Genomic DNA, 27,708 nt, shown 5'->3' with positions numbered 1-27,708 from the left:
AAAAAACGAATATTTGGCGAAAATTTTGAAAATTTCGCAATTTTCCAACTTTTAATTTTTATGCCCTTAAATCACAGACATATGTCACGCAAAATACTTAATAAGTAACATTTCCCACATGTCTACTTTACATCAGCACAATTTTGGAACCAAAATTTTTTTTTGTGACGGAGTTATAAGGGTTAAAAGTTGACCAGCAATTTCTCATTTTTACAACACCATTTTTTTTAGGGACCACATCTCATTTGAAGTCATTTTGAGGGGTCTATATGATAGAAAATACCCAAGTGTGACACCATTCTAAAAACTGCACCCCTCAAGGTACTCAAAACCACTTTCAAGAAGTTTATTAACCCTTCAGGTGTTTCACAGGAATTTTTGGAATGTTTAAATAAAAATGAACATTTAACTTTTTTTCACACAAAATTTATTTCAGATCCAATTTGTTTTATTTTACCAAGGGTAACAGGAGAAAATAGACCCCAAAATTTGTTGTGCAATTTGTCCTGAGTACGCTGATACCCCATATGTGGGTGTAAACCATTGTTTGGGCGCAGGGCAGAGCTCGGAAGGGAAGGAGCGCCATTTGACTTTTCAATGCAAAATTGACTGGAATTGAGATGGGACGCCATGTTGCATTTGGAGAGCCCCTGATGTGCCTAAACATTGAAACCCCCCACAAGTGACACTATTTTGGAAAGTAGACCCCCTAAGGAACTTATCTAGATGTGTGGTGAGCACTTTGACCCAACAAGTGCTTCACAGAAGTTTATAATGCAGAGCCGTAAAAATAAAAAATCATATTTTTTCACAAAAATGATCTTTTCGCCCCCAATTTTTTATTTTCCCAAGGGTAAGAGAAGAAATTGGACCCCAAAAATTGTTGTGCAATTTGTCCTGAGTACGCTGATACCCCATATGTGGGTGTAAACCAATGTTTGGGTGCAGGGCAGAGCTCGGAAGGGAAGGAGCGCCATTTGACTTTTCAATGCAAAATTGACTGGAATTGAGATGGGACGTCATGTTGCGTTTGGAGAGCTCCTGATGTGCCTAAACATTGAAACCCCCCACAAGTGACACCATTTTGGAAAGTAGACCCCCTAAGGAACTTATCTAGATGTGTGGTGAGCACTTTGACCCAACAAGTGCTTCACAGAAGTTTATAATGCAGAGCCGTAAAAATAAAAAATCATATTTTTTCACAAAAATGATCTTTTCGCCCCCATTTTTTTATTTCCCCAAGGGTAAGAGAAGAAATTAGAGCACAAAAGTTGTTGTGCAATTTGTCCTGAGTACGACGATACCCCATATGTGGGGGTAAACCACTGTTTGGGCGCATAGCAGAGCTCGGAAGGGAAGGAGCGCTATTTTACTTTTCAATGCAAAATTGACTGGAATTAAGATGGGATGCCATGTTGCGTTTGCAGAGCCCCTGATGTGCCTAAACATTAAAAACCCCCACAAGTGACACCATTTTGGAAAGTAGACCCCCTAAGGAACTTATCTAGATGTGTTGTGAGAGCTTTGAACCCCCAAGTGTTTCACTACAGTTTATAACGCAGAGCCGTGAAAATAAATTCTTTTTTTTTTTCACAAAAATGATTTTTTAGCCCCCAGTTTTGTATTTTCACAAGGGTAACAGGACAAATTGGACACCAAAATGTGTTGACCAATTTGTCCTGAGTATGCTGATACCCGATATGTGGGGGGGAACCACTGTTTGGGCGCATGACAGAGCTCGGAAGGGAAGGAGCGCCATTTGGAATGCAGACTTAAATGGATTGGTCTGCAGGCGTCACGTTGCATTTGCAGAGCCCCTGATGTACGCAAACAGTACAAACCCCCCACAAGTGACCCCATATCGGAAATTAGACCCCCCAAGGAACTTATCTAGATGTGTTGTGAGAACTTTGAACCCCCAAGTGTTTCACTACAGTTTACAACGCAGAGCCGTGAAAATAAAAAATCTTTTTTTCCCACAAAACTTATTTTTTGGCCCCCAGTTTTGTATTTTCCCAAGGGTAGCAGGAGAAATTGGACCCCAAAAGATGATGTCCAATTTGTCCTGAGTACGCTGATACCCCATATGTTGGGGTAAACCCCTGTTTGGGCACACGGGAGAGCTCTGAAGGGAAGGAGCACTGTTTTCCTTTTTCAACGCAGAATTGGCTGGAATTCAGATCGGATGCCATATCCCGTTTGGAAAGCCCCTGATGTGCCCGAACAGTGGAAACCCCCCAATTATAACTGAAACCCTAATCCAAACACACCCCTTACCCTAATCCCAACAGTAACCCTAACCACTCCTCTAACCCAGACACACCCAACCCTATTCCCAACCGTAAATGTAATCCAAACCCTAACCCTATCTTTAGCCCCAACCCTAACTGTAGCCCCAACCCTAGCCCTAACCCTAGCAATAACCCTAGCCCTAACTCTAGTCCTAACTCTAGCCCTAACCCTAACCCTAATGGGAAAATGGAAATAAATACATTTTTTAATTTTTTTATTTTTCCCGAACTAAGGGGGTGATGAAGGGGGGTTTGATTTACTTTTATAGCGGGTTTTTTAGCGGATTTTTATGATTGGCAGCCGTCACACACTGAAAGACGCTTTTCATTGCAAAAAATATTTTTTGCGTTACCACATTTTGAGAGCTGTAATTTTTCCATATTTGAGTCCACAGAGTCATGTGAGATCTTGTTTTTTGCGGGATGCGTTGACGTTTTTATTGGTAACATTTTCGGACACGTGACATTTTTTGATCGCTTTTTATTCCGATTTTTGTGAGGCAGAGTGATCAAAAACCAGCTATTCATGAATTTCTTTTTGGGGAGGCGTTTATACCGTTCCGCGTTTGGTAAAATTGATAAAGCAGTTTTATTCTTCGGGTCAGTACGATTACAGCGATATCTCATTTATATCATTTTTTTATGTTTTGGCGCTTTTATACGATAAAAACTATTTTATAGAAAAAATAATTATTTTGGTATCGCTTTATTCTCAGGACTATAACTTTTTTATTTTTTTGCTGATGATGCTGTATGGCGGCTTGTTTTTTGCGGGACAAGATGACGTTTTCAGCGGTACCATGGTTATTTATATCAGTCTTTTTGATCGCGTGTTATTCCACTTTTTGTTCGGCGGTATGATAATAAAGCGTTGTTTTTTGCCTCGTTTTTTTTTTTTTTTTCTTACGGTGTTTACTGAAGGGGTTAACTAGTGGGCCAGTTTTGTAGGTCGGGTCGTTACGGACGCGGCGATACTAAATATGTGTACTTTTATTGTTTTTTTTATTTTATTTAGATAAAGAAATGTATTTATGGGAATAATATATTTTTTTTTTTTTCATTATTTTGGAATATTTTTTTTTTTTTTTTTTTACACATTTGGAAATTTTTTTTTTTACTTTGCCCCAGGGGGGACAATACAGATCGGTGATCTGTCAGTTTGCATAGCACTCTGACAGATCACCGATCTGCGAGAAGTGCACGCTGCTTCACAGTGCCTGCTCTGAGCAGGCTTCTGTGAAGCCACCTCCCTCCCTGCAGGACCCGGATCCGCGGCCATCTTGGATCCGGGTCTGGAGCAGGCAGGGAGGGAGGTAAGACCCTCGCAGCAACGCGATCACATCGCGTTGCTGCGGGGGGCTCAGGGAAGCCCGCAGGGAGCCCCCTTCCCTGCGCGATGCTTCCCTGCACCGCCGGCACATCGCGATCATGTTTGATCGCGGTGTGCCGGGGGTTAATGTGCCGGGGGCGGTCCGTGACCGCTCCTGGCACATAGTGCCGGATGTCAGCTGCGATATGCAGCTGACACCCGGCAGCGATCGGCCGCGCTCCCCCCGTGAGCGCGGCCGATCGCGTATGACGTACTATTCCGTCCTTGGGAAGTAGGGCCCACCCCACATGGACGGAATAGTACGTCTAATGACAGAAAGGGGTTAATGTTTGAATAAAGCGATTCAACATCGCAAGTCACCAAAAATGTTTGGTCCAGACAAACTATATCACAGCATATGCTGATGAAATGGGCCGAATCCCTAGTGTAGGATGGTAGGGAAGTGGCCAACGGTTGCAGGAAAAAATCCACATACACGTTGTATATATAGTCACCTAGATTGTCAGGGGCATAGAGAGGGAGCAAATAGGCCTCCAAAATTCAACTTTTTGGGAAAAGAAATAAAGTGCTCTTGTGCTCATAAACTATTTACATTCTACTGCCATAATTGGCTGCATAGTTAAGTCACCACGACCAAGTAATATATTTATAGCAAGCTAGAAGGAAACATCACGTATATATAGTTTCACTAGTCTCTCATGGCCACAGCACAACATATTGTCATATTATAAATATCACTGCCATAGAGAAACAAAAGCATGCTACTGGAACCATAATAAGTTACTTATCTGAATGATATGACATGATTTGTCCGATGTCTCTGTCCCAGGGCGCAAAAGTATTCAAGTCCTTTTTCTTTTAATACTGAGGTAGTGCAATTAATATTCAAGTCAATCATTAACTCTAGAACAGCAGCAACGATGCCAGGGACCCATCATTAAACCTCAACGCTGGACTTGGGCGGTCTACAATGTATGTATCCAGACCTGGAATCCTGCCGCGCCAAACGGGTTTTTCTTCAGGTCTTCTGGAAAACAAAACAATTTTCAAAGCAATATTAGATGTAGTCTCTTTAAACGTTTCCTTGTAAAACCAGTAGGAAGCACCTTTAAGAAGGTGCAAACTATTTACAGTAGAGAGTTTTTGAGCCATTCACTGTCCATGACTCGAGTGTCTTTAAACGAAATGCAACTTGTGTAAAACATAGGATCCCTTTAAACGTGGGACCCCTTTAAGTGAAAACCCTGGTCGGGTTCAATAAACTTTTTGTAACAGCAAAGAGTTAAATTTAACTATTTACAGTAATTTTCAGATTTGTCGTATTTTACTTTGGCTGTGGTAATTTCCATGGCAACACCTGTGGATTTGGGCGATCCCCACGTAGTACATACAATGCGTCTATGCTCTGAATAGGCATCTGAGTGCCCACTGAGGTTTGTCCAATGGTTGTCTGTGTGGCCTTTGTGCACATGGTGACCGTTGCAGGGGTCACCTGGCCAGGTGGGGGCGATGATGGGTAGTATGGAGCTGCAGGTGGTAATGGTGTAAGGAGGTTGCTTTCCCTGCTCCTTGCCTGGAACCACTTAGTCAGACAGCTGGGTTGTTGGGGGGAAGACTTTCTGCCCTGGACAGAGGGGACGTGGTGACTGCTGGGAAAAGAGAGGGGAGTGGTCAGAAAAGTGCGGGAGAGAGAGCGCGCGAGAGAGGGGACAGCGTGCCAGAGAGAAAGCAGGCTGCAGCGCCGCGCTCCCCATGACAGAGTGCTCCCCGTGAGGGCACTAAGGCTGGAGTGAGAGTGGGGACTTGGAAGCCTCCATAATCTGAGAAGACTCTTCCCCTGACAGTGCAGAGACAGTGACTCAGTGCAGCCCTGGTGACCACAGTCACAAGCAAAGATCCCTGAGTGTGATAAGTAACTGCCCAGTGTGTGTGTGACAATCGTTATTACAGAGAAGCTGCCAGGCTTACGGAGACTCCTGCAGCAGTGACGGAGAGACTGTTATTTCCTGGTTCCAGTTTCACTTTGAGAAGAGCAGGCTGCAGAGACTTAACCCCGGACTTTCCAGGAGACACAGAAAAGACCAGAATCTCAAGCCCTGCTGGTGACTGTATCCACGTTGGAAAAAGGACCCTCCAGTCAGGATCTCCCTGGGCTGATAAGTTACCAGAACACTCGTTAACCCTTTTGATTCCGCTTAATTGTTTACTGTTTACTGTTTGACTCCATTAACCCCCTGTTTACTCCCTGCGAGGAGAATTTTACCCCTGTTAATAAATTCCACTCAACAGTTGGTCTGTCTGTTCCGTGGTGACATACTCAGTACCTGCATCCTATTACACTTGGCGTAGTCGGCAGGATGTCACACGGTAGCGTGGAAGGGGCAGACCAAGCAGTTGAGAGAGGTCCCAGGTCTAGCATCTCCCTGGGAGCCATGTTAGCTAACCTGCCAAAATTTTCAGGGAGTAATGTCATGTTGTGGGGTTGGACGGAGCACATCCGAGGGATGATGCGGATGCATCCTATGACACCGGCTCTGCAGGCGGAAATAGCTGTGATGGCCCTAGAGGGGGATGCACGGGACTCTGTTATGCTCAGACCCCCCCAGGCGAGAGATACCCTGGACAAAGTAATACGTATACTTGAGGAGACGCATGGGGACCCCACTGACGTAGGGGAGCTGCGCATGCGACTGTTCCGCCGGGTACAAAGAGAGGGGGAGACCGTGACGCAATATATGAACGCACTGCAGGAGCTTCATACTGCCATTATACGGAAGGACGGCATAGGTGTGGGGTCAATTGACGTTGTACTGCGAGACCAACTGGTAACAGGCTTGCGAGATGTGTTGATGAAACAGGCCCTGCGAGAGCGCATGCGTGTAAAGCTAGATATGACTTTCTCTGAGGTCGGGAGTGAGCCACGCACACGCGAGCAAGAGCAAGGGGTGGTAGTGCCAGTGGGAAAGGTATGGAGCAGGGAGGTAACAGCCCCTCAATGGGTAGAAGACTTGAAGAAGGAGGTTAAGCGAGTCCGTGAGGAGGTGGCTGAATATAAGAAGATCCGTGCTGCAGAGTACAGCCCTCCGGTGCGAGAAAGAGAGACCGCCCTCCAAAGTGAGACTAGTGCCGCTCGGCGAAGAGTGCTGCCTAGATGCTACAACTGCGGAGCACCCAGTCAGAATGAAGAGGAGGCAATGTGGACCCGAGATTCCCAGCTGAAGATAAGAAGAATCTGGGAGGAGATTGAGAGTCTGGGGAAAGCCCTTACTGCGGTTTTGGGGACCAGCGGCATACCCCGAGGTAACGTGCGGGAGCCGCCAGAAAGAGTTAGAGGAGAGGTGCGCAGCATGAAGAAGGCTTCGGTGGTGGCTCCAGAGTGTAACTCTGTATCCTGGGGTGAAGAGGAACCGCAGATGAGAGGTGTTCCCCGCCGAGGTCAACGATCCAGACTGAAGCGCCCTCCAGACAGACGCAGACGTGAGTGCTGGACGTGCAGAAAGGTGGGACACATGTCCAGAAATTGCCCTACCCGAGAAGAGCGGGGGCAGAGATCTGCTCGCCCATCTGAGGGTCCTGCTAACTGGAGGGAACGTCGCCCCTGGAGGGAATGGTATGGCAGGAAGAGAAGAGTTCCACCTAAGGCAAGACAGTACCACGATGTCGGACGCCAAGGAGAGATGGAGAAGGTGTCAAGCATCTCTGGTGAAATGACTGCGCTGTCCCAACGCGTAAAGGCGAGCCTAGTGGATCTACAGCCTGGGTCTGAAGGTTTTATTGGTGAGACTCAGCCCGGAGGAAAGAAAGTGACGTTCGCTCGAGAAGACCACCGAAGTGCTTTACTACCTTGCCCAGCACGAGTTCCCGAAGAAGGAGAGAAAGTGCCAAGTGTTCCTGCGACACTCGTTTTCAAGGTCCGAGCTGATGAGAAGGAGGAACCACTGATGTCGTCCCCTGATGTGAAGAGTGTGTTGGCTGTCAGCTCACCAGTTCCTGATCGGACAGGGGAAATGGAGCAGCTGTGTGAGACAGGGCGTGTGGCTGAGAAGCCCTGGGAAATGATGCCCGCAGAGCCCGGCGCAGATGACAAAGAGTCCGGCCTGCATGGTCTTAATTCATCTGACTCAAGCTGTGACGAGAATGCTCCTGTCAAAGAGAGGGGGAGCTATGGAGAAGAATTGCTTAAACTAAGCCCCCAAACTGAGGAGCCCGAACAAGAAGTCCCTAAAGTTTCCGATAACGACAAGGAGGATGAAGAGTCATCTACGCAGACATCTGCTAGCGGCAAAGCTAAGAAGAAGAAGAAGAAAAAGAAGAAGACAGCAGTTGTTGATGAAGCAGAGAAAGCATATCTCAACCTGACTGATGAGCAGCTCCTAAACCATTTAGTCTGGGAGTATGTACAAGAAGAAAGGCAGAAGGAGATGCGAGAATCGCAGGTATCTGACTCCCCTCCAAAGAACAAAGAGAAGCACGAAGAGTCCTCGCCCGTGGAATGGCGAGCTTTAAGAGAGGGGGAATGTAAGGAGGTTGCTTTCCCTGCTCCTTGCCTGGAACCACTTAGTCAGACAGCTGGGTTGTTGGGGGAAGACTTTCTGCCCTGGACAGAGGGGACGTGGTGACTGCTGGGAAAAGAGAGGGGAGTGGTCAGAAAAGTGCGGGAGAGAGAGCGCGCGAGAGAGGGGACAGCGTGCCAGAGAGAAAGCAGGCTGCAGCGCCGCGCTCCCCATTACAGAGTGCTCCCCGTGAGGGCACTAAGGCTGGAGTGAGAGTGGGGACTTGGAAGCCTCCATAATCTGAGAAGACTCTTCCCCTGACAGTGCAGAGACAGTGACTCAGTGCAGCCCTGGTGACCGCAGTCACAAGCAAAGATCCCTGAGTGTGATAAGTAACTGCCCAGTGTGTGTGTGACAATCGTTATTACAGAGAAGCTGCCAGGCTTACGGAGACTCCTGCAGCAGTGACGGAGAGACTGTTATTTCCTGGTTCCAGTTTCACTTTGAGAAGAGCAGGCTGCAGAGACTTAACCCCGGACTTTCCAGGTGACACAGAAAAGACCAGAATCTCAAGCTCTGCTGGTGACTGTATCCACGTTGGAAAAAGGACCCTCCAGTCAGGATCTCCCTGGGCTGATAAGTTACCAGAACACTCGTTAACCCTTTTGATTCCGCTTAATTGTTTACTGTTTACTGTTTGACTCCATTAACCCCCTGTTTACTCCCTGCGAGGAGAATTTTACCCCTGTTAATAAATTCCCCTCAACAGTTGGTCTGTCTGTTCCGTGGTGACATACTCAGTACCTGCATCCTATTACACTGGCTCCAGGCCCTGAGATGGCAGTTTTATGACCTTAGGTTCACATTTATGGACATGGAGAGCGTACCACCCTTTGTCTCCCCAATGTCGAGTGTAAGTAACACTGTCTCCAGGATAGAGGTCCCTGTCCGGGTGTCCCTCCATTAAATGTGCCTCCAGGTTATTAGAGGACTGGGGGGTCTGCAATACCAAGATAGGTTATTACACTTGGGGCTATTTAGTTTGGAAAAACGAAGACTAAGGGATGATCTTATTTTAATGTATAAATATATGAGGGGACAGTACAAAGACCTTTCTGAAGATCTTTTTAATCGTAGACCTGAAACAGGGACAAGGGCGCATCCTCTACGTCTGGAGGAAAGAAGGTTTAAGCATAATAACAGATGCGGATTCTTTACTGTAAGAGCAGTGAGACTATGGAACTCTCTGCCGTATGATGTTGTAATGAGTGATTAATTACTTAAATTTAAGAGGGGACTGGATACCTTTCTGGAAAAGTATAATGTTACAGGGTATATACACTAGATTCCTTGATAGGGCGTTGATCCAGGGAGCTAGTCTGATTGCCGTATGTGGAGTCAGGAAGGAATTTTTTTCCCCAATGTGGAGCTTACTCTTTGCCACATGTTTTTTTTTTGCCTTCCTCTGGATCAACATGTTAGGGCATGTTAGGTTAGGCTATGGGTTGAACTAGATGGACTTAAAGTCTTCCTTCAACCTTAATAACTATGTAACATCCCGCCTGGTCACGAAGACTTCTGGATACAGGTCTGGTGAAGTCCCATCCAGCTTTTATACGGAAAGTTACCACTGTGCCCTGTCTCCGTGGACCTCTGTTCTCGTAGGTCTCCTTCCTGACCCGGGCTTTGGCTCGTAGGTCCTTCTCCCTGGCAGTCTGGCATTGGAGATCTCGCTTTCTTTCCTCCTCTTTCTGCTGGAGCGCCTGCTGCCGCTGATATTCCTCCCAACTTACGACCTCAACCTGCTCTCCCTCTGCCTGGGCCTCTCCGGGGAACCCGATCAGGTCAGTGGTAGTATGCCTCCACCGAAAGGTGACCCATTCCCCCTCGATGTCAATGGTCTTTTTGGTAGGCTGCAGCGGGACATCAGAGGTGTTTAAGGTCTCCCAGGGACGTTCCCACTGTAAGCGGCTACACACCCGGCCGGGTGGTGGTGGCAGGGAGAGTCTATGGCCACTAGCAGGGTGGTGTCCTCGGCGATCGGGGCAGGGTCGGTGGTCTTACCTGCCACCGGTGTGGTGCCGGTGTCGGTCTCCTCCTCTGCAGGCTTGGGCTCCGGGGGCTGGCAACGCTGCTGTTCTTGTATGCTAGCGGCTCCACGATACCACGAGCTCCGGAGCTGACAACACAATTCTTCGACCTCCGGGTTCATGAATGACGGCGGGGCTTCCTCCGCATCCAATTGGCTAGAGGTGCTTCGGCTTTTCTCCCCCCTCTCCGGGTGACCTCCACTCTCCATCTTGCCAACCAGGTCTGTCTCTGCGCCTTCCTGTTCTGGGCGGTCACTGCTCCTCCCTCCTCCATCCCAGACTAGGAGGCGGATCTCTTTTGTTGATGGGCATATCTTGCAAACATAATACTGTAGTATCTGTGAGGGGCAGCTTTTACTTTTGTGCCGTTTTTCCATGCTACGCCCACGACAACATGTCCCACTCCTCCTGCACGCCACATGGTGCTGTAATGGTGGCGGTTTTTACGGCAATTTTGGGGGTATTTTACGATACACAGTCTCTCAGCACAAAACAGTTAGGCAGAGTCTTTTAGGTGCACATGACCCGATTTGCTGGGCCAGGCCATCCTGTTCGTGACGCCAAGATGAGTCGCCTGCCAGGGCCGTGGGGTACTCGGTACCTGGTCCGGTGTTCACAGGGGATGTCACGGTGGCTGCAATCCAGTCCATGGCCCTGGGTGCCCATGTAAAAGGGAAAAAGGGAAAGGGCTTTAAAGGGAATAAAGTTTATGTTCGTGACACCACCTGTGGTATTCGGTCAGGGTGACCGACGCTGCTTTAAGGGGTCCTCTGGGGTGATGTTATGGCAGCTAGATGGTATAACTTCCCACAGGTGAAGTATGTCCCCAGGGCTTCCCAGTGTGTAGATGGTAGAATGGTGAGAGGTGCAGTAAGGAACGAGGACACAGGTTTGCAGTCTCTTTACCTCATTTACTGAAGACTTCAGCAGCCACAGTCCAGGGCACTGGATCACAGGGCAGGAAGGGTCCGGCCGGTTTGGAGGCAAGTCCAGAGTCCCCTTAGCGAGGTGGAAAATAGAAGGCTTCCTTTGCGTTGTAGTGGTGTAGTCCCTTATTGCTAGAAGCTTCACATAAGGTCCTCACAGATGTTGTCTCTTTCTCTCTGTCCCCCTGGATAGGATAGGGCAAAACCTGTATGACTGGTGATTTGAGCCTGTTTATAGGGTCTCTTAGATGACCCGGCTCTGTGGGGTGTCACCGTGCCTCCTGGGTGTGGGTGTGGACAGGTAACCTGCTATTAGCTGTCCTGCCAGTCTCTGATGTAAGGCGTGGAGGTCCTTACAACCTCAGTGTTCTGTCTACCGGTGTTCTGCACCTCAGAAAGAGGCAGCCTGCTCGAGGCTGGTCCCCTTCTGGTATCCTCTTCTGTGCTTCCTGTCCTGCACACTCACTGCAATCAATTCTGCTTTCTAAATGTCTCTTTCCGGGAGCTGCAGCTCTGTGGCATGCACAGCTCCGTAAACCCTCTGTCCTCCTCAGACTGATGTCTGGAACTCACTAACTTTCCCTACAGACTACCAGTTATATATGGGGGAGTCACCTAGTAAATAGGATCAAAAGCTCCTCCTGGTGGCCTGGAGTGTGAATGTTTTGCATGTTTGTGGTACCTGGTTACAGTTATCCTTTCTTGCCTCCAAGCATAGCATCACTCTACCCGTGAGGAAAGCGACATTACTGTGATGACCAGGACCCTGGGGCACCACATAGTCCTATAACGGGATCTACTTGATTACTTCTGCAACGTGGCAGTAGCCATGGGAGAGGTACTCATTTCTTGTGCTACGGCACCATACATAAAGTTGGAGGTCCTGATTAGGTGCGTGGATTTGTGCTGTAGGGGTGCTACGCCCTTGCAGGTTGCATGTAACCGAAAACATTGGTTGGCTAGGACCAGATGTTTCACAGTTCAATAAGGGAGACCACCAGTCAAATATAACCTTTTACTCAATGATAACTTGGAGGGGATTATATACAATAGATAGTGGGCACACAACTTGATGAACGTTTCCTGTACAATATGGAGCATTTTCCACATACAATTTCACTTTCTTCCTCTTTACTTACTTGTTCTCTATCTTTGTTGTGGAACATCTGCTTACTTAGCTGATCCCGAGGTAGACACATGAACACTTTGTGTTAAAGTCTCTGGGTAGTTTATTACTTCATAAACCATAAAGCCCAAAATAGTAACAAACACAGCCTTTCTGGTACAAATGAAAAGAAAAAATCCATACAATGTCCTTCCCATTATGGCTCCCGCCTTCTGGGCTAAGCACTCATGGCAGCTCTCACTGTAGCTTCAGCCTGGGGGCTTCATTCATCCAAAACAACACAGACCGAAAAAAACCCTGTCTGGACATTTAACTCCCTCCAACTACACCCATGAGGTGAAGATATGGTGAGTAGGCATCCCGCCCATCTCTTAGTTACTCACTGAAACCCAAACCCTGGAAACGACAAATTTACTCTGAGCACACATCATCCTGGAGGGAAACTTATGGTTTCACATCACACAGGATAACAACCTTTTGCGAAACATATCTCCCCTCACATATGGTGCCAGTGACCCTGTCACATTGCCTTTCCTTTCTACTTCACCACAGCCCAGCCCTGTACTATAGTCCCGTTAGCAACAGTCTTTTTCTCAACTTACAGTTCTGCATCTTTTTTCCCTTCTAAGGAACCATATTGCCAATATGGCCGGTACTTATCTCCTCTGTCTCTGACGCTCTGGATCTCCTGTCAAGGGCACTCACTTTGTCTCACCTGCTCTGTTCCGACTAGGTCTATTACGTTTCTGAGTTATAAACTCTGGGCCATATTGCTAGGTGTCCTGATCCAGGACACATCTCCGATCAATCACTCTGTTATTTCGGTCACCTCTCTCTCATTCTCTCTTCTCGGATCTCGCTATCTTTTGTCTCTGTCTCCTCTATCATTAGGGACACCCACGTCATGTGGCACTGCTCACACTCTGGGCCTTTTCTGACACGAAACTGTCTCTGTCCCTTCAACTTTAACCCTCCCACTCTGGGCTAGTCCCAACCAGTAACTCTTACTTTCCCTATTGTCAAATAACCCCGTTAACGCATATAACAATTGACATTACACAATATAACAATATGTTTGTACTTCAAGAGGGAATATTGGTCAATATGTCCATTTCTTTACATGTCCACAGAAGGGCTGTTGCCTGGAGGAGCAAACCAGAGGCAATAAGAGTAGTCAGGTGGGATTAATACCAAAAAATCACATCAGAGACAGAATCAGACAGCAAGCAGGTAGTCAAAATACAGCAGGATTACAAAAGGATATACAAAATAGCACACAAGCAAAGGATCAGAGTGACCAGGTCTAGCTGAACAGAATACCTGGCTGTTAGGCTAGGGATATAAGACTGTATTTTCTCTTATCCAACGAAATTGGTCTGATTGTGCTAATTAAACTCTGATCACACTCTGATCAGAGTATAATCAGAGTGTGGTCATAGTGTGATTCGATTTTCTCAGATGTGGAGAATATGGAAAAAAAAAATTCTCCGTCTTCTCCACTATGTCAGTCAGCGAAAATCAGAAAACATTCGGATGTCATCCAAATGTGGTCCAATTTTGTTTCTATAGACCCATTGACTTGCACAGTCAAGTGTGATCCAATGTACAGATTCAAATCGTTTTTTTGCTTGGAGTCGGTCTGGGGAAAAAATTGGACGTGTGCATGACCCCATACAATCACATTGGTCCGAGTGTGATCCGAGACAGAAAATATGGTCACCCTTAAGAGATGTCTGCTGGGGTTTATGTGAGCTGAGCCTTGACAATGTCTCCCAGCAGAGAGCTAATTACATACCAGCTCACTTCAGCAAAACACCGGTGGACAGGAAAGGGACAGCTAGTCTAAGCAATCTACAAGCAGTAACTGTAGTATTAATACAGCGCCTCCTAACTACCAGGGCAGGAAATGCAGCAGTAAGTTCAGACACTGATGTAACAGCTGGTTACTGTCACCACTAGTGATTTATAAGAAAAGGCCTTCCACTGAGAATATGGTTGGCAGAGCTTTCCTAAATGTGGAGTTATATCTGATATGTATGTCATTACTAGTCTCAGCAGATTAGTACTTAAAAGATTAAGCTGCTTAACTCTGTAACTAGTGAAATAATGTTGTTGTCATATGTTGTCATTTCCTTGCATTATTATAAAAGTGCAGGTTCACTTATGTATCTCGTTTTCTTATATATTTAATTATATATGTAATGTATTTAATGTCTGTAAAGTAATTAGTCCTGTGATATAAATGTCTCCTGGTTCTTCACTTATAAAAGCAGAATTGCAATGTGACCATGTTATACTAGTGCATTTCCCCACGAGTGCATAAGGAGCCTTCTTGGCTTTCATCTGGACATCACCCAGCCTACAGATATGTATTGGCATCCCAGAATAACCATATAGTATAGTTTCTCCAGGATGCTATCAATATTGCTTATTGATTTGTGACTCATTCATGTTTGCGTAGGCTTCTTTGAAGATGATGAGCAGGCACTCGAGGTGCGATTTTCGAGTTACCATTTACCGAAGATCCTTATTCTATGGATTAATATATATTGTAAAGTACATTTGTGCAGACTCGGCTATCTTTTTTCTACTTGTTATGGGGGTTTGTAGCCCTTGAAGTCCTTTTTTTGGATTCTGTGTAGTAACCGAACACAATGAAACAATTGATAAGACAGAAGGAACGTGAGAGGTGGTCTGGCAAGACAAGTAGCATTACATAACCCACAACTGTCTGAATGTCTGTGTCAATGCTTTCATGGCTTGACCAGGTATTCGTCTTCTCTCTAATGACAAGCTATTTTACTACAGTGTCAGATAGGGAATAATTGGCTGCACTGTCCGTGAAGATTCCAAAGACATACTGATAGGGAATTTAGATTGTGAGCCCCATCGGGGACAGATGATAATGTGTGCAAAATGTAAAGCACAGCGGAATATGTTAGCGCTATATAAAAATAAACATTATTATTATAAGATGGACAGAGGTCAAGAACTTACCCATCCTATATGATCATCACTACGTCTACAATATCTTCAGATAGAACAAGCTGGAGAAGCTTTAAAAATCTAAATCTGCATAAAATATGTCAAACCAGGTATCTGAGATTTCCCCCAAGCTGATATTTTTAGGAAGCAAAGAATGATATTTTGTTACAAAAAACATTGCATGACGTTATCGGTCCATTAAAAGTTGTCCAGAGTCATTTCTGATGTGACCTATATTTTATAATTGTATTTCTTTCTGAAGTGCTGGACCTAGTAAATGAAACATATATTCTAACAAATCCCACAACTGTTATTACAGGTCTTATCAGCTGCGCATCCCAAGGGGAGAAGTCAATGATGTAACAGACTTGAGGAGTAAATGGGCTGATTTGATGGATCTTACCAATGTTGTGAGTCTTAATCTTTGTGATTTTTTTCTCAAATGTCCTATTCAGATGCTTAAAGCAGCTCCCTGAGCTTCTGTAAAAAGAAAGTGTGTGTATATTAACAGAACATGTCTGCTGTCTCCCAGGAACAGTCCCACTCTCGCACAATGCAATGTGTTTCCTGGAAGAAATCCACCACATTTATGTAGTTTAGCAAACTTTGTCACCAGCTTTTTGCTATGTTATCTGAGAGCAGCATGATGAAGGAGCAGAGACCCTAATTCCAGCTATGTATCACTGCTTACAGATCTACCAGTTCTCTGAATTCTGAGCTCTGTATAACCCCGCCAACACCTCTGATTGGCAGCTTTCTGTGTATACTGTGCATAGGCAGAAAGCTGTCGATCAGTGGAGGGGGCGGTGTTATACAGGGCTCATGAATATGGAGGACTACATAGCAGTGGTTCTTAATGATAATATCCTGCTGATAAAAGTGATTTTCTCAAATATCGAAGTCTCTATGTCTCCATTATGCTGCTCTCAGATTAGGTGACAAAATTAGATTCCCTTAAAACATCACTGCTTAAGATGGAACATCTTGTCGGGGCTCTTCACTAATCACCAACTTTGAATCACATCAGGGATATGACTTTGTGTATTTGTAAAGGAAAATGAAAAGATCGGTTTATAGAATAGAAATAATTTAATATATGTAGCAATTGGAATTGCTTACAGTATTCCTTAATTCATAATTTCCCAAACATACACAGAAATAAAATGGGTAAAGTAGCATCTTTAAAAGGGTTGTCCGGTCTTGTGGTAAAGGATTAGCTTTTAAAAGGATTGTCCGGTCCAAATCGATAAGTCTGCAGTCACTGTGTGTGACTGCAGGCTTATGGATCCCCCCAGCACACGCACTTAGCAGTGCGGGGATTCGCCAGTTTCTGAGTTGGGAGAGAGTATTTATGCGTTATATATATTCCCGGCCAGTGGGCGCGCCCTCACTTACATACACTTGTATGCAGTGAGGCCGCACCCTCTAGTTGGTCATGCCCACTGAACAGCGGCATCACTAGTTGGGCGTGGCCTCGCTCAGTACAATTGATAAAGAAAAATTTCTACCAATCCAAAATTTGATAAGCAGCAAGGTAGATATGGTACCAACCTAAGTAAAATTTAGCCTGGCAGGATGCTACTGAACAAGGAGGTTGTTTATCCCTTGTGAGAGAAACATCTCCCCTCCCCCAAACTGGCACTTATTTATTTAATCTTCCTCCCCTGATGATTTGAGAGAATGAAACGCGTTGGGATGCCACGGGGATTAAAAATTCTGATGCGCTAACATCCCAGTGGTGGGTTTCTAAGTATACGGGAACTTAGAGTACTGTCACTCAGTGGCACTTTGGTCGCTACAACGGCACGATCCGTGACGTTCCAGCGATATAGTTACGATATCGCTGTGTCTGACACGCTACTGCGATCAGGGACCCCGCTGAGAATTGTACGTCGTAGCAGATCGTTTGAAACTTTATTTCGTCGTCAAGTGTCCCGCTGTGGCGGCATGATCGCAGCGTGTAACAAAGGTGTGCACGATATTCCCAATGTCCCGTATGACTTCTACATCGCAACTACGTCATGAAATTATCGCTCCAGCGCCGTGTATTGCAAAGTGTGACCGCAGTCTACGACGCTGGAGCGATAATGGAGCGACGCTGCAACGTCACGGATCGTGCCGTCGGAGCGATCAAAGTGCCACTGTGTGACAGTACCCTTAGTTATACCCGTTTCCCCACATTTCCCTTGGGATTGATTCGAGGCATCTATGTGGAACCGTTCATGTAAACCAGGTGAAATCAACGCACATTATCTGGGTGAGACTGTTCCATATTTTAGCATTTTTCCTTTATATTTATGGCTGTCATGTATTATATGATGAGTATTCATTGTATCTAAGTTACGCTGATTTTTTGTGAATACAGAGGAATATCTGCATGAGGCCAAAGGTCAATGCTTTATTGTTGCTCAAATTGCAAGCGTTTAGGAGTGTGGTTTGACCCTGGAATGCTTCTGAGTAATTTTTGGACACACCAAGGAGAAATAGACATATGGTCTGGGTGCATTCACTTCAAGTATTAATAATTTATGTCTGTTTTGTAGTTTTTGTCTAAAAGGTTTTAAAATATTATTATTAAAAGCTAAATTTTACTTAGGTTGGTACCATATCTACCTTGCTCGCTCAGTACAAGCCTATGGAGAGAGGCCACGCCCACTAAACAGGCCCTGGCTGGGAGCATGTATAACTCATACATAGCCTCTCATCATGGCTTAGAAACCGGTGAATCCTCGCAGTGCACAGTGCTTGTGCTTGGGGAGATGGAGACACGGAGTGACTGCAGACTTATCGATTTGGACTGGACAGCCCCTTTAACCCCTTAATTCCATTGGACGTTCTATCCCGTCAAGGTGACCTGGGACTTAATTCCCAGTGACGGGATAGTACGTCCAGAGTGATCAGCTGCACTCACGGGGGGAGCGTGGCCGATCGCGGCCGGGTGTCAGCTGACTATCGCAGCTGACATCCGGCACTATGTGCCAGGAGCGGTCACGGATCGCCCCCAGCACATTAACCCCCAGAACACTGCGATCAAACATGATCGCAGTGTTCCAGCGGTACAGGGAAGCATGGCGCAGGGATGGGGCTCCCTGCATGCTTCCCTGAGACCCTCGGAGCAACGCGATGTGATCGCGTTGCTCCGAGGGTCTCCTACCTTCTTCTCCCTGCAGGCCCCAGATCCAAAATGGCCACGGGGCTGCATCTGGGTCCTGCAGGGGAGGTCGCCTACCAAGCGCCTGCTCAGAGCAGGCGCTGGTAAGCCTGCAGCGCTGTAAGTCAGATCGCTGATCTGACACAGTGCTCTGCAAAATGTCAGATCAGCGATCTGACCTTATAACATGATGCCCCCCCTGGGGAAATGTTATAAAATAAAATAAAAAATATTTAGTTGTGTAAAAAAAAAAAAAACATTTCCTAAGTATAGAAAAAAAAAAATATATTATTCCCATAAATACATTTCTTTATCTAAATAAAAAAAACAATAAAAGTACACATATTTAGTATCGCCGCGTCCGTAACGACCCTACCTATAAAACTGTGCCACTAGTTAACCCCTTCAGTGAACACCGTAAAAAAAAAAACGAGGCAAAAAACAACGCTTTATTATCATACCGCCGAACAAAAAGTGGAATAGCACGTGATCAAAAAGATGGATATAAATAACCATGAAAACGTCATCTTGTCCCGCAAAAAAACGAGCCACCATACAGCATCATCAGTGAAAAAATAAAAAAGTTATAGTCCTCAGAATAAAACGATGCAAATATAATTATTTTTTCTATAAAATAGTTTTTATAAAAGTGCCAAAACATAAAAAAATGATATAAATGAGGTATCGCTGTAATCGTACTGACCCAAAGAATAAAACTGCTTTATCCATTTTACCAAACGCGGAACGGTATAAACGCCCCCCCAAAAGAAATTCATGAATAGCTGGTTTTTGGTCATACTGCCTCACAAAAATCGAAATAAAAAGCAATCAAAAAATGTCACGTGCCCGAAAATGTTACCAATAAAAACGTCAACTCGTCCCGCAAAAAACAAGACCTCACATTGTTATGGAAATATTAGGGTTGGATAAATATATCCCTGTGTGTGCTGCGGCCGCTCCCAATTAGACTGAGTATTTTGAGCGCTCATCAAGAATGGACTGTACACAACTGTGACAGAACAACATTCCATCAATACTGATACTTTATTGTACATACATAGTTTTATATTTTCACATAGAAAGGAGTGGTTAGGGGTTGTCAGGGGTGGTTAGTTAATTACCATATTGTCTAGCTCCTCTGTCATTGGTTATCTAAACATATATGGAATATTGTGATTAATGCTCATATGACTGCAGATTAAGGAACTAAAATGTACCTCTGTATGTAGGACAAAGATGAGACACTTGATCAGCAGTTACCAAACATCTGACTCTGTTCTGCTTTTAGGGGTGGAAAACCCCATATGATCTGTCTGGGTTATATCAGTTTGTCAGCCATTTTAAACCATTTATTATAATGTATATATTAGCTGTGAGCATATAAGTATATATTTGATTATAGAGGAGTATACATGCAAGTGAGATCTACATGATATATATATTTCTATCACAAGCCCCCCTTAGATATCACTTGCCCTAATCCTAGCCTCCTGTCCCAAAGCGCTGCAACTCTTTTGTGCTGTCGGCGAACTGACACAAGCCTAACGCCTGTGCCCCACTCCATACAGACTTTTCGCAAATGGGCGGTCAGGAGATCTGTCCCTAACGGGGGTTCGTTGCAATCAGTCTCTTAGTCAATAGCATGTGTAGTGAGCGATGTGCAGTCTTTATCAGGTAGGTCATCTTTTCGGTCAGGCCGCAACATCATTCTGGCTTGGGTGTCATCTTCTGGTAGGGGAGCTTTCTTGCCAATGCGATGAGTGAATCCAAGTGGGTCTTCCCTCCAGTTTCACAGAGTTTGGTGTCATCAGCAGCACTTGAGCAGGATCATCAAATCTGGGATCGAGTGGTGTTCTCCTTACAAGCTTTTTCACCAACACCCAGTCTCCTGGCTTCTAGGAGTGCATACTGGACACTGAATCTGGATCTGGCAATGAAGAAAAAAACTCGAGAATGGATGTTAGCAAGTTTCTTGGTGATTTCAATTACATAAGCAGACAAAGTATCATATTACATAATCAGCTGCTAAGGGAAAGGATACCCCTAACCTGGGACTAGACACAAACAAAATTTCATATGGTAACAGCTTTCCTGGGCCTCTGGGAGTGTGCCTAACACTGAGTAGTGTGATTGGGAGTGTGTAGGCCTAAGTCTGACCCTACTGCTGACTAGATCTCTCATGTGAGGTTTGCTGTGAATGCAGGTCCCTGGTCACTCTCTATCACTTCTGGGACCCCATGGCTGCATATCTCATCTCTGAGAGTAGCTTCTTTGCAGTAGTCTTTGCTGACTGGTTCTTCACTGGGAAAGCTTCTGGCTGTCATCCTGAGAACATGTCAACGACCACAAGGACATATTCGAATCCTCCACTTGGCGGCATCTGGATGTGGTCTATCTGGATCTTCTGGAAGGGGGTACAGTGGTCTGGCAAGATGATGTGTGGGAACTTTCTTCATTCTTCCAGGGTTGCATTTGCCACAGGTCAGACAGCTGTTTATGAACTTGGCTGTTAGGGTGGAGATTTCTGGAGCGAACCAGTAAGCACCAATCGGATCATTCATCTGTGTCTTTAATCTGTGTGTGGGCCCATGTGCCCACTGGACCACCATAGGGTACATGCTTCGGGGTAAACTGGGTTTGTAGTCCATTTAGTATACCCTTCCTTCTTCACGTGTTGCTCACTTCTGCATCCAGCATTCCTTCTTGTCCTTTGGGGCTTGCTCTTGCAACTTTTTTTGAGCAGATCCCAGGATGTCATCTTGTCAGGTTTCCTGTCTTCAGCCGTCCTGTAGTAGCCGTCCTGTAGTAGCCGTCCGGCTCTACGACCTCTTCCACTTGTCCATATTGTCTTCCCTTGACTGTTTCTTTGGCTGCCATATCCGCCATGTTGTTGCCTCGTGCCCCTACTGTGTTCAGTTTTCCATGCGCTTTGACTTTTAGCATTGTCACCACTTTTGGAAGTTGAAGTGTGTTCAGCAGGTCCTTAATGGCTCCATTGATGCTTCACGGTTGTTCCGCTGGCTGTTATGAAGTCCCTTGCAGCCCAGATGGGTCCGAAGTCGTGTGCTATGCCATGCAAGTACCTTGAATCGGTATACATTTTCTCAGTCTTGTCTTCTGCCCTCTGGTAGGCCTTCATCAGCGCTATCAGTTCTGCTTCCTGGGCTGACAGACTGGGCGGCAGACTTCTGGACCACAGGATCTCTTGATTGCTGGTCGCTGCACCTCCCGTGTGGAATCTTCCTTCATCATCTGCAAATCTGGAGTCATCCACAGAGAGGATCAACTCTGGGTTGGTCAGTGGCTCTTCTGCCACCTTGGGTAGTCCTGCTGTTTTCTGTTGCATGATGCTGAAGCAATCATGGTCATCCGTCCGGAGCAAATTCAGATCCCTGCAGAAGGTATCATGCAGATTTTGATCAGACTTTTTATCTGAGGATCCGTATCTGTATCCCCCCTTGGGAGTGGGAGTAGAGTGGACGGGTTGAGGACTGTGCATCTGGAGATGGTGACATTGTCGGGCAGGAGTAGAGAGCACTGGAGGCGAAGATGCGTGGCGGTGAAGAGATGTTTTAGCTGGGTTTGGTTGAGGATTGCTGAGATGTCATGCAGAACCAGGATTTCCAATGGTTTTTTCCACTGATGTCAGTAGTCCTGTCCAGGAGGGCGTGTGCTGCAACTGCTGCTCTCATGCGGGAGGAAGAGGCTTCCCTTGCAACTGGATCCAGGCAAGCTGAAAAGTAGTCCGAAAGTCTCTGCTTTCCCCCCTGAAGCTGTGTCAGGACTCCAGTAGCAAGGCCTTCTTTTCTCATCAAGTAGAGACGGAATGGCTTCTCGTAGTCAGATGGGCCTAGTGCTGGCTCTGAGACTACTGTGCCTTTTAACTTCTTGAACGAACTGAAGGCTGCATCTGTCAGGAGGAACGGGGTCACGCTGACGTATTCACACAGAGGCTGCATTAGGACGGAAGCATCAGGGATCCAGGCTCTGCAATACGAAACTAGACCAAGGAAGGCCTGTAGCACCTTTGGAGTTGTCGGAGGGACCATCTTCTCCACTGCGGTCTTCCGGTCATCTGTCAGGTGTTTCGCCTGGTGAGCAATACAGTGTCTCTGGAACGTAACTTGCTTCAGACACCACTGGACTTTGTTCTTTGAGATCTTGCAGTACTGCTCCGCCAGGTAGAGTAGGAGATACAAGGAATGGGCTTTACACGTGTCAAAGTCAATTGCACAAAGGAGTAGATTGTCCATGTATTGTAGCAGGGTCACTTCTGCATGTTCTGCGACCCAGTTGGTGAGAACTGTGGACATTGCTTTGGTGAACTGTGAAGGGCTGTTCTGGGCCCACTGTGGCATCACTGTCCATGTGTGGTGTCCCTCCTGGTGCATTAAGGCAAACAGGAACTGGTCTTCCGGATGAACTGGAACACTGGAGAAAACGTTAGCCAGGTTGTTCACTGTGAACACTTTTGCTGTGGCAGGCACATTTGAGAGCAGAGTGTGCGGATTCGGCATAAATGCAGTTTCAAACACTGTGGCGTCATTCACAGCTCTCAGGTCATATACCATTCTGAACTTGGCAGGCTCTCCTTTTACAGTCTTTTTCTTGATGGGGAAAAGCGGGGTATTGCAAGGCGATGTGCGAGGAACAATGATTCCTATTTCCAGGTAGACCCTCAGTTGGTCAGAGGCAGCTTGACTCTAGGCCTGGCCTGGGCCTTACGAGGGTACGGGGTTCATGGCTTGAGTGACACCCGTACTGGGGCAACTTGAGGTTTTCTCATGTGCTGGGGTCCCTTAGACCATAGACTTTCTGGTACTACATCCAGTACCTCCTTGGGTAGGCCTCATCGATTGTTTAATGTTCTTGTAGGGCCGCCAGCATGACTCTTCTCGGGTCAGGGATGAAGAAAGTGTCACTGTCCCATCTTCCTGGAACACTGTGGTTGCCTTCAGCTTCTGCAGTAGGTTCGCTCCCAGTAGGTTGAGTGGCAGGTCCTTTACACCACAAACTGGGACAGGATAGAGTGTCCTGGCTGAGTGCACACGCTCAGTGGCTTTGTAAGCTGAGAATGTCTGACTTGACCATCAATGCCCATGCGAGACACAGAGGATTCTGATAGGCAGGTGGGATCAGTGAGTTCCACAGGTGTCATCACACTTCTGGCTGCACCACTTTGGATCTGACAACGCCATCCATTTTAAGGGTAATTTGAGGTACTGGTCCTGCAGATGAAGTTTTACATGTCAGGAGCGTAGTGTCTTGCGGACCTGGCTTGCTTGCCTCTGTCCTATGGACAGGGTACTTCACTGCTTTCTGCACTTCCTCCTTGACCTGACCTGTTTCTCTGGACCAACTCTTGAGTTGCATGGGTCCAGTCTCTTCGGGGGCGTGGGTGCTTTTGCACTGGTTCTGGTAATGGCCAAACTTGCCACAGATGTAACCCTTGACACTTCTTCTGTCTTTGTAGGGTGGTTGCTCTTCCAGGTCAGTGGTCACCATGAGAGGGGCTGTCTTCTGCACCCCTGGTTGAGACTCAATCTGTCATGATCTCTGCAGGCAGAGATCATAGCAAGCCTATAGAGGGACAAGCTCTCGGAAGATGGAACTATACTGACCATGAACTAAGCCTGCCGCGCAACTAGAAATAGCCAGGTAGCATTTCCTATTTATCGCTAGATGCCCAGCTCTGGCCTAAGACCTAAATAGCTAGCAGAGGGAAATATAAGACCTGGCTCACCTCTAGAGAAATATTCCAAAGAAGACAGTAGCCCCCCACATGTAATGACGGTGAGTTCAGATGAAACAACAAACGCAGCAGGAAAATAGTCTTAGCAAATTTGAGGTCCGCTTACTAGATAGCAGAAGACAGATAGTATACTTTCATGGTCAGCAGAAAAACACTAACAAAACACCATCCAGAGATTACCTTAAACTCTGGCATTAACTCATAACGCCAGAGTAGCAATCCCTGATCAACGAGAGCTTTCCAGACACAGTAACAAAACTTCAGCTGTGAACTGGAACAAATAGGCAAAACAAAACATGGACAAAAGTCCAACTTATCTAGAAGTTGTCTAGAAGCAGGAACAAGCACTGAGAGGCATCAGATAACATTGTTGACCGGCAAGAAACCACCAGAGAAATGAGCTTAAATAGCGACACCCACTACTGATGGAACCAGGTGAAACAGGAAAGAGGATGACAAGTCCAATTCCACAAGCGGCCACCGGGGGAGCCCAGAATCCAAATTCACAACAGTACCCCCCCCTCAAGGAGGGGGCACCGAACCCTCACCAGATCCACCAGGGCGACCAGGATGAGCCCTATGGAAGGCACGAACAAGATCAGAAGCATGAACATCAGATGCATTGACCCAAGAATTATCCTCCTGGCCGTAACCCTTCCAGTTGACCAGATACTGGAGTTTCCGTCTGGAAACACGAGAGTCCAAAATTTTCTCCACAACGTACTCCAACTCACCCTCAACCAACACCGGAGCAGGAGGCTCAACTGAAGGTACAACAGGTACCTCATACCTGCGCAATAACGACCGATGAAAAACGTTATGAATGGAAAAGGACGCAGGGAGGTCCAAACGGAAAGAAACAGGATTAAGAATCTCCAATATTCTATAAGGGCCGATGAACCGAGGTTTAAACTTAGGAGAAGAGACCCTCATAGGGACAAAACGAGAAGACAACCACACCAAATCTCCAACACAAAGCCGAGAACCAACACGACGATGACGGTTGGCAAAACGCTGAGTCTTCTCCTGGGACAACTTCAAATTGTCCATAACCTGCCCCCAGATGTGATGCAATCTCTCCACCACCGCATCCACTCCAGGACAATCCGAGGATTCCACCTGACCGGAGGAAAATCGAGGGTGAAACCCCGAATTACAGAAAAACGGGGACACCAAGGTGGAAGAACTGGCCCGATTATTGAGGGCGAACTCTGCCAATGGCAAAAAAGCAACCCAATCATCCTGGTCAGCAGAGACAAAACACCTCAGATATGTCTCAAGGGTCTGATTAGTCCGCTCGGTCTGGCCATTAGTCTGAGGGTGAAAAGCAGATGAAAAAGACAAATCTATGCCCATCCTAGCACAGAATGCCCGCCAAAATCTAGACACAAATTGGGTACCTCTGTCAGAAACAATATTCTCAGGAATACCGTGCAATCGGACAACATTCTGAAAAAACAGAGGAACCAACTCAGAAGAAGAAGGCAACTTGGGCAGAGGAACCAAATGGACCATTTTAGAGAAACGGTCACAGACCACCCAGATGACAGACATCTTCTGGGAAACAGGCAGATCTGAAATAAAATCCATCGAGATGTGTGTCCAAGGCCTCTTAGGAATAGGCAAGGGCAACAGCAGTCCGCTAGCCCGAGAACTACAAGACTTGGCCCGAGCACAAACGTCACATGACTGCACAAAGACTCGCACATCTCGTGACAGGGAAGGCCACCAGAAGGATCTTGCCACCAAATCCCTGGTACCAAAAATTCCGGGATGACCTGCCAATGCAGAAGAATGTACCTCAGAGATGACTCTGCTGGTCCAATCATCCGGAACAAACAGTCTATCAGGCGGACAACGATCCGGTCTATCCGCCTGAAACTCTTGCAAGGACCGCCGCAGATCAGGAGAAACGGCCGACAAAATTACTCCCTCCCTAAGGATACCTGTGGGTTCAGAATTACCAGGAGAGTCCGGGTCAAAACTCCTAGAAAGGGCATCTGCCTTAACATTCTTAGAACCCGGTAGGTATGACACCACAAAATTAAAGCGAGAAAAAAATAAAGACCAGCGCGCCTGTCTAGGATTCAGGCGTCTGGCAGTCTCAAGATAAATCAAATTTTTGTGGTCAGTCAATACCACCACCTGATGCCTAGCCCCCTCGAGCCAATGGCGCCACTCCTCAAAAGCCCACTTCATGGCCAAAAGCTCCCGATTCCCAACATCATAATTCCGCTCTGCGGGCGAAAATTTGCGAGAAAAGAAGGCACAAGGCCTAATGACGGAGCAGTCGGAACCTTTCTGCGACAACACTGCCCCAGCTCCGATCTCCGAAGCGTCAACCTCAACCTGAAAAGGCAGATTCACATCAGGCTGACGCAACACAGGGGCAGAGGCAAAACGGCGCTTAAGCTCCTGAAAGGCCTCTACAGCATGAGGGGACCAATTAGCAACATCAGCGCCTTGTCTGGTCAAATCAGTCAGTGGTTTAACGACATCCGAAAAACCAGCAATAAATCGGCGGTAAAAGTTGGCAAAGCCCAAAAATCTCTGAAGACCCTTAAGAGAGGAGGGCTGAGTCCAGTCACAAATAGCTTGCACCTTGACGGGATCCATCTCAATGGAAGAGGGAGAAAAAATATACCCCAAAAAGGAAATTTTCTGGACCCCAAAAACGCACTTAGACCCCTTCACACATAAAGAATTAGACCGCAGAACCTGAAAAACTCTCCTGACCTGCTGGACATGAGAGTCCCAGTCATCAGAAAAAATCAGAATATCATCCAGATATATTATCATAAATTTATCCAGAAAATCGCGGAAAATATCATGCATAAAAGACTGGAAAACTGAAGGGGCATTAGAAAGACCAAAAGGCATGACCAAATACTCAAAGTGGCCCTCGGGCGTATTAAATGCGGTCTTCCACTCATCCCCCTGCCTGATCCGCACCAAATTATACGCCCCACGAAGATCAATTTTAGAGAACCACTTAGCACCCTCTATACGAGCAAACAAATCAGTAAGCAATGGCAATGGGTATTGATACTTAACAGTGATCTTATTCAGAAGCCGATAATCAATACATGGTCTCAAAGAGCCGTCTTTTTTTGAGACAAAGAAAAACCCAGCTCCCAAGGGAGAAGAAGATGGACGAATATGTCCCTTTTCCAAAGACTCCTTTATATATTCCCGCATAGCAGCATGTTCCGGCACAGACAAATTAAACAAACGACCCTTTGGATATTTACAACCCGGTATCAAATCTATGGCACAATCGCACTCACGGTGCGGAGGTAACGACCCAAGCTTGGGTTCGTCAAAGACGTCTTGATAATCAGAGAGGAACTCAGGGACTTCAGAGGGAATGGACGACGAAATAGAAACCAAAGGTACGTCCCCATGAATACCCTTACATCCCCAGCTCAACACAGACATTGCTCTCCAGTCCAAGACTGGGTTGTGAGACTGCAACCATGGCAATCCCAGTACCAAATCGTCATGTAAATTATACAGCACCAGGAAACGAATAATCTCCTGGTGATCCGGATCGATACGCATGGT

At 46.3% G+C, this 27,708-nt stretch overlaps 1 protein-coding gene across 1 annotated transcript in view; it reads left to right on the top strand.

The window, feature by feature from the left end:
• The window catches only part of LOC143803957 (dynein axonemal heavy chain 5-like), a 587,287-nt gene that overhangs the window by 168,823 nt on the left and 390,756 nt on the right, over nt 1-27,708 (top strand). Inside the window, exon 28 of the mRNA XM_077281707.1 lies at nt 15,561-15,651. Coding sequence (XP_077137822.1) covers nt 15,561-15,651 — 91 coding nt within the window. The remainder of the gene's footprint in view (nt 1-15,560; nt 15,652-27,708) is intronic.

The sequence above is a fragment of the Ranitomeya variabilis genome, chromosome 2, assembly GCF_051348905.1.
Source record: "Ranitomeya variabilis isolate aRanVar5 chromosome 2, aRanVar5.hap1, whole genome shotgun sequence".
NCBI classification, from domain to species: Eukaryota; Metazoa; Chordata; class Amphibia; order Anura; family Dendrobatidae; genus Ranitomeya; species Ranitomeya variabilis.
Note: the sequence above shows the minus strand (reverse complement) of the source record. Positions and strands in the feature narration are given on the sequence as shown.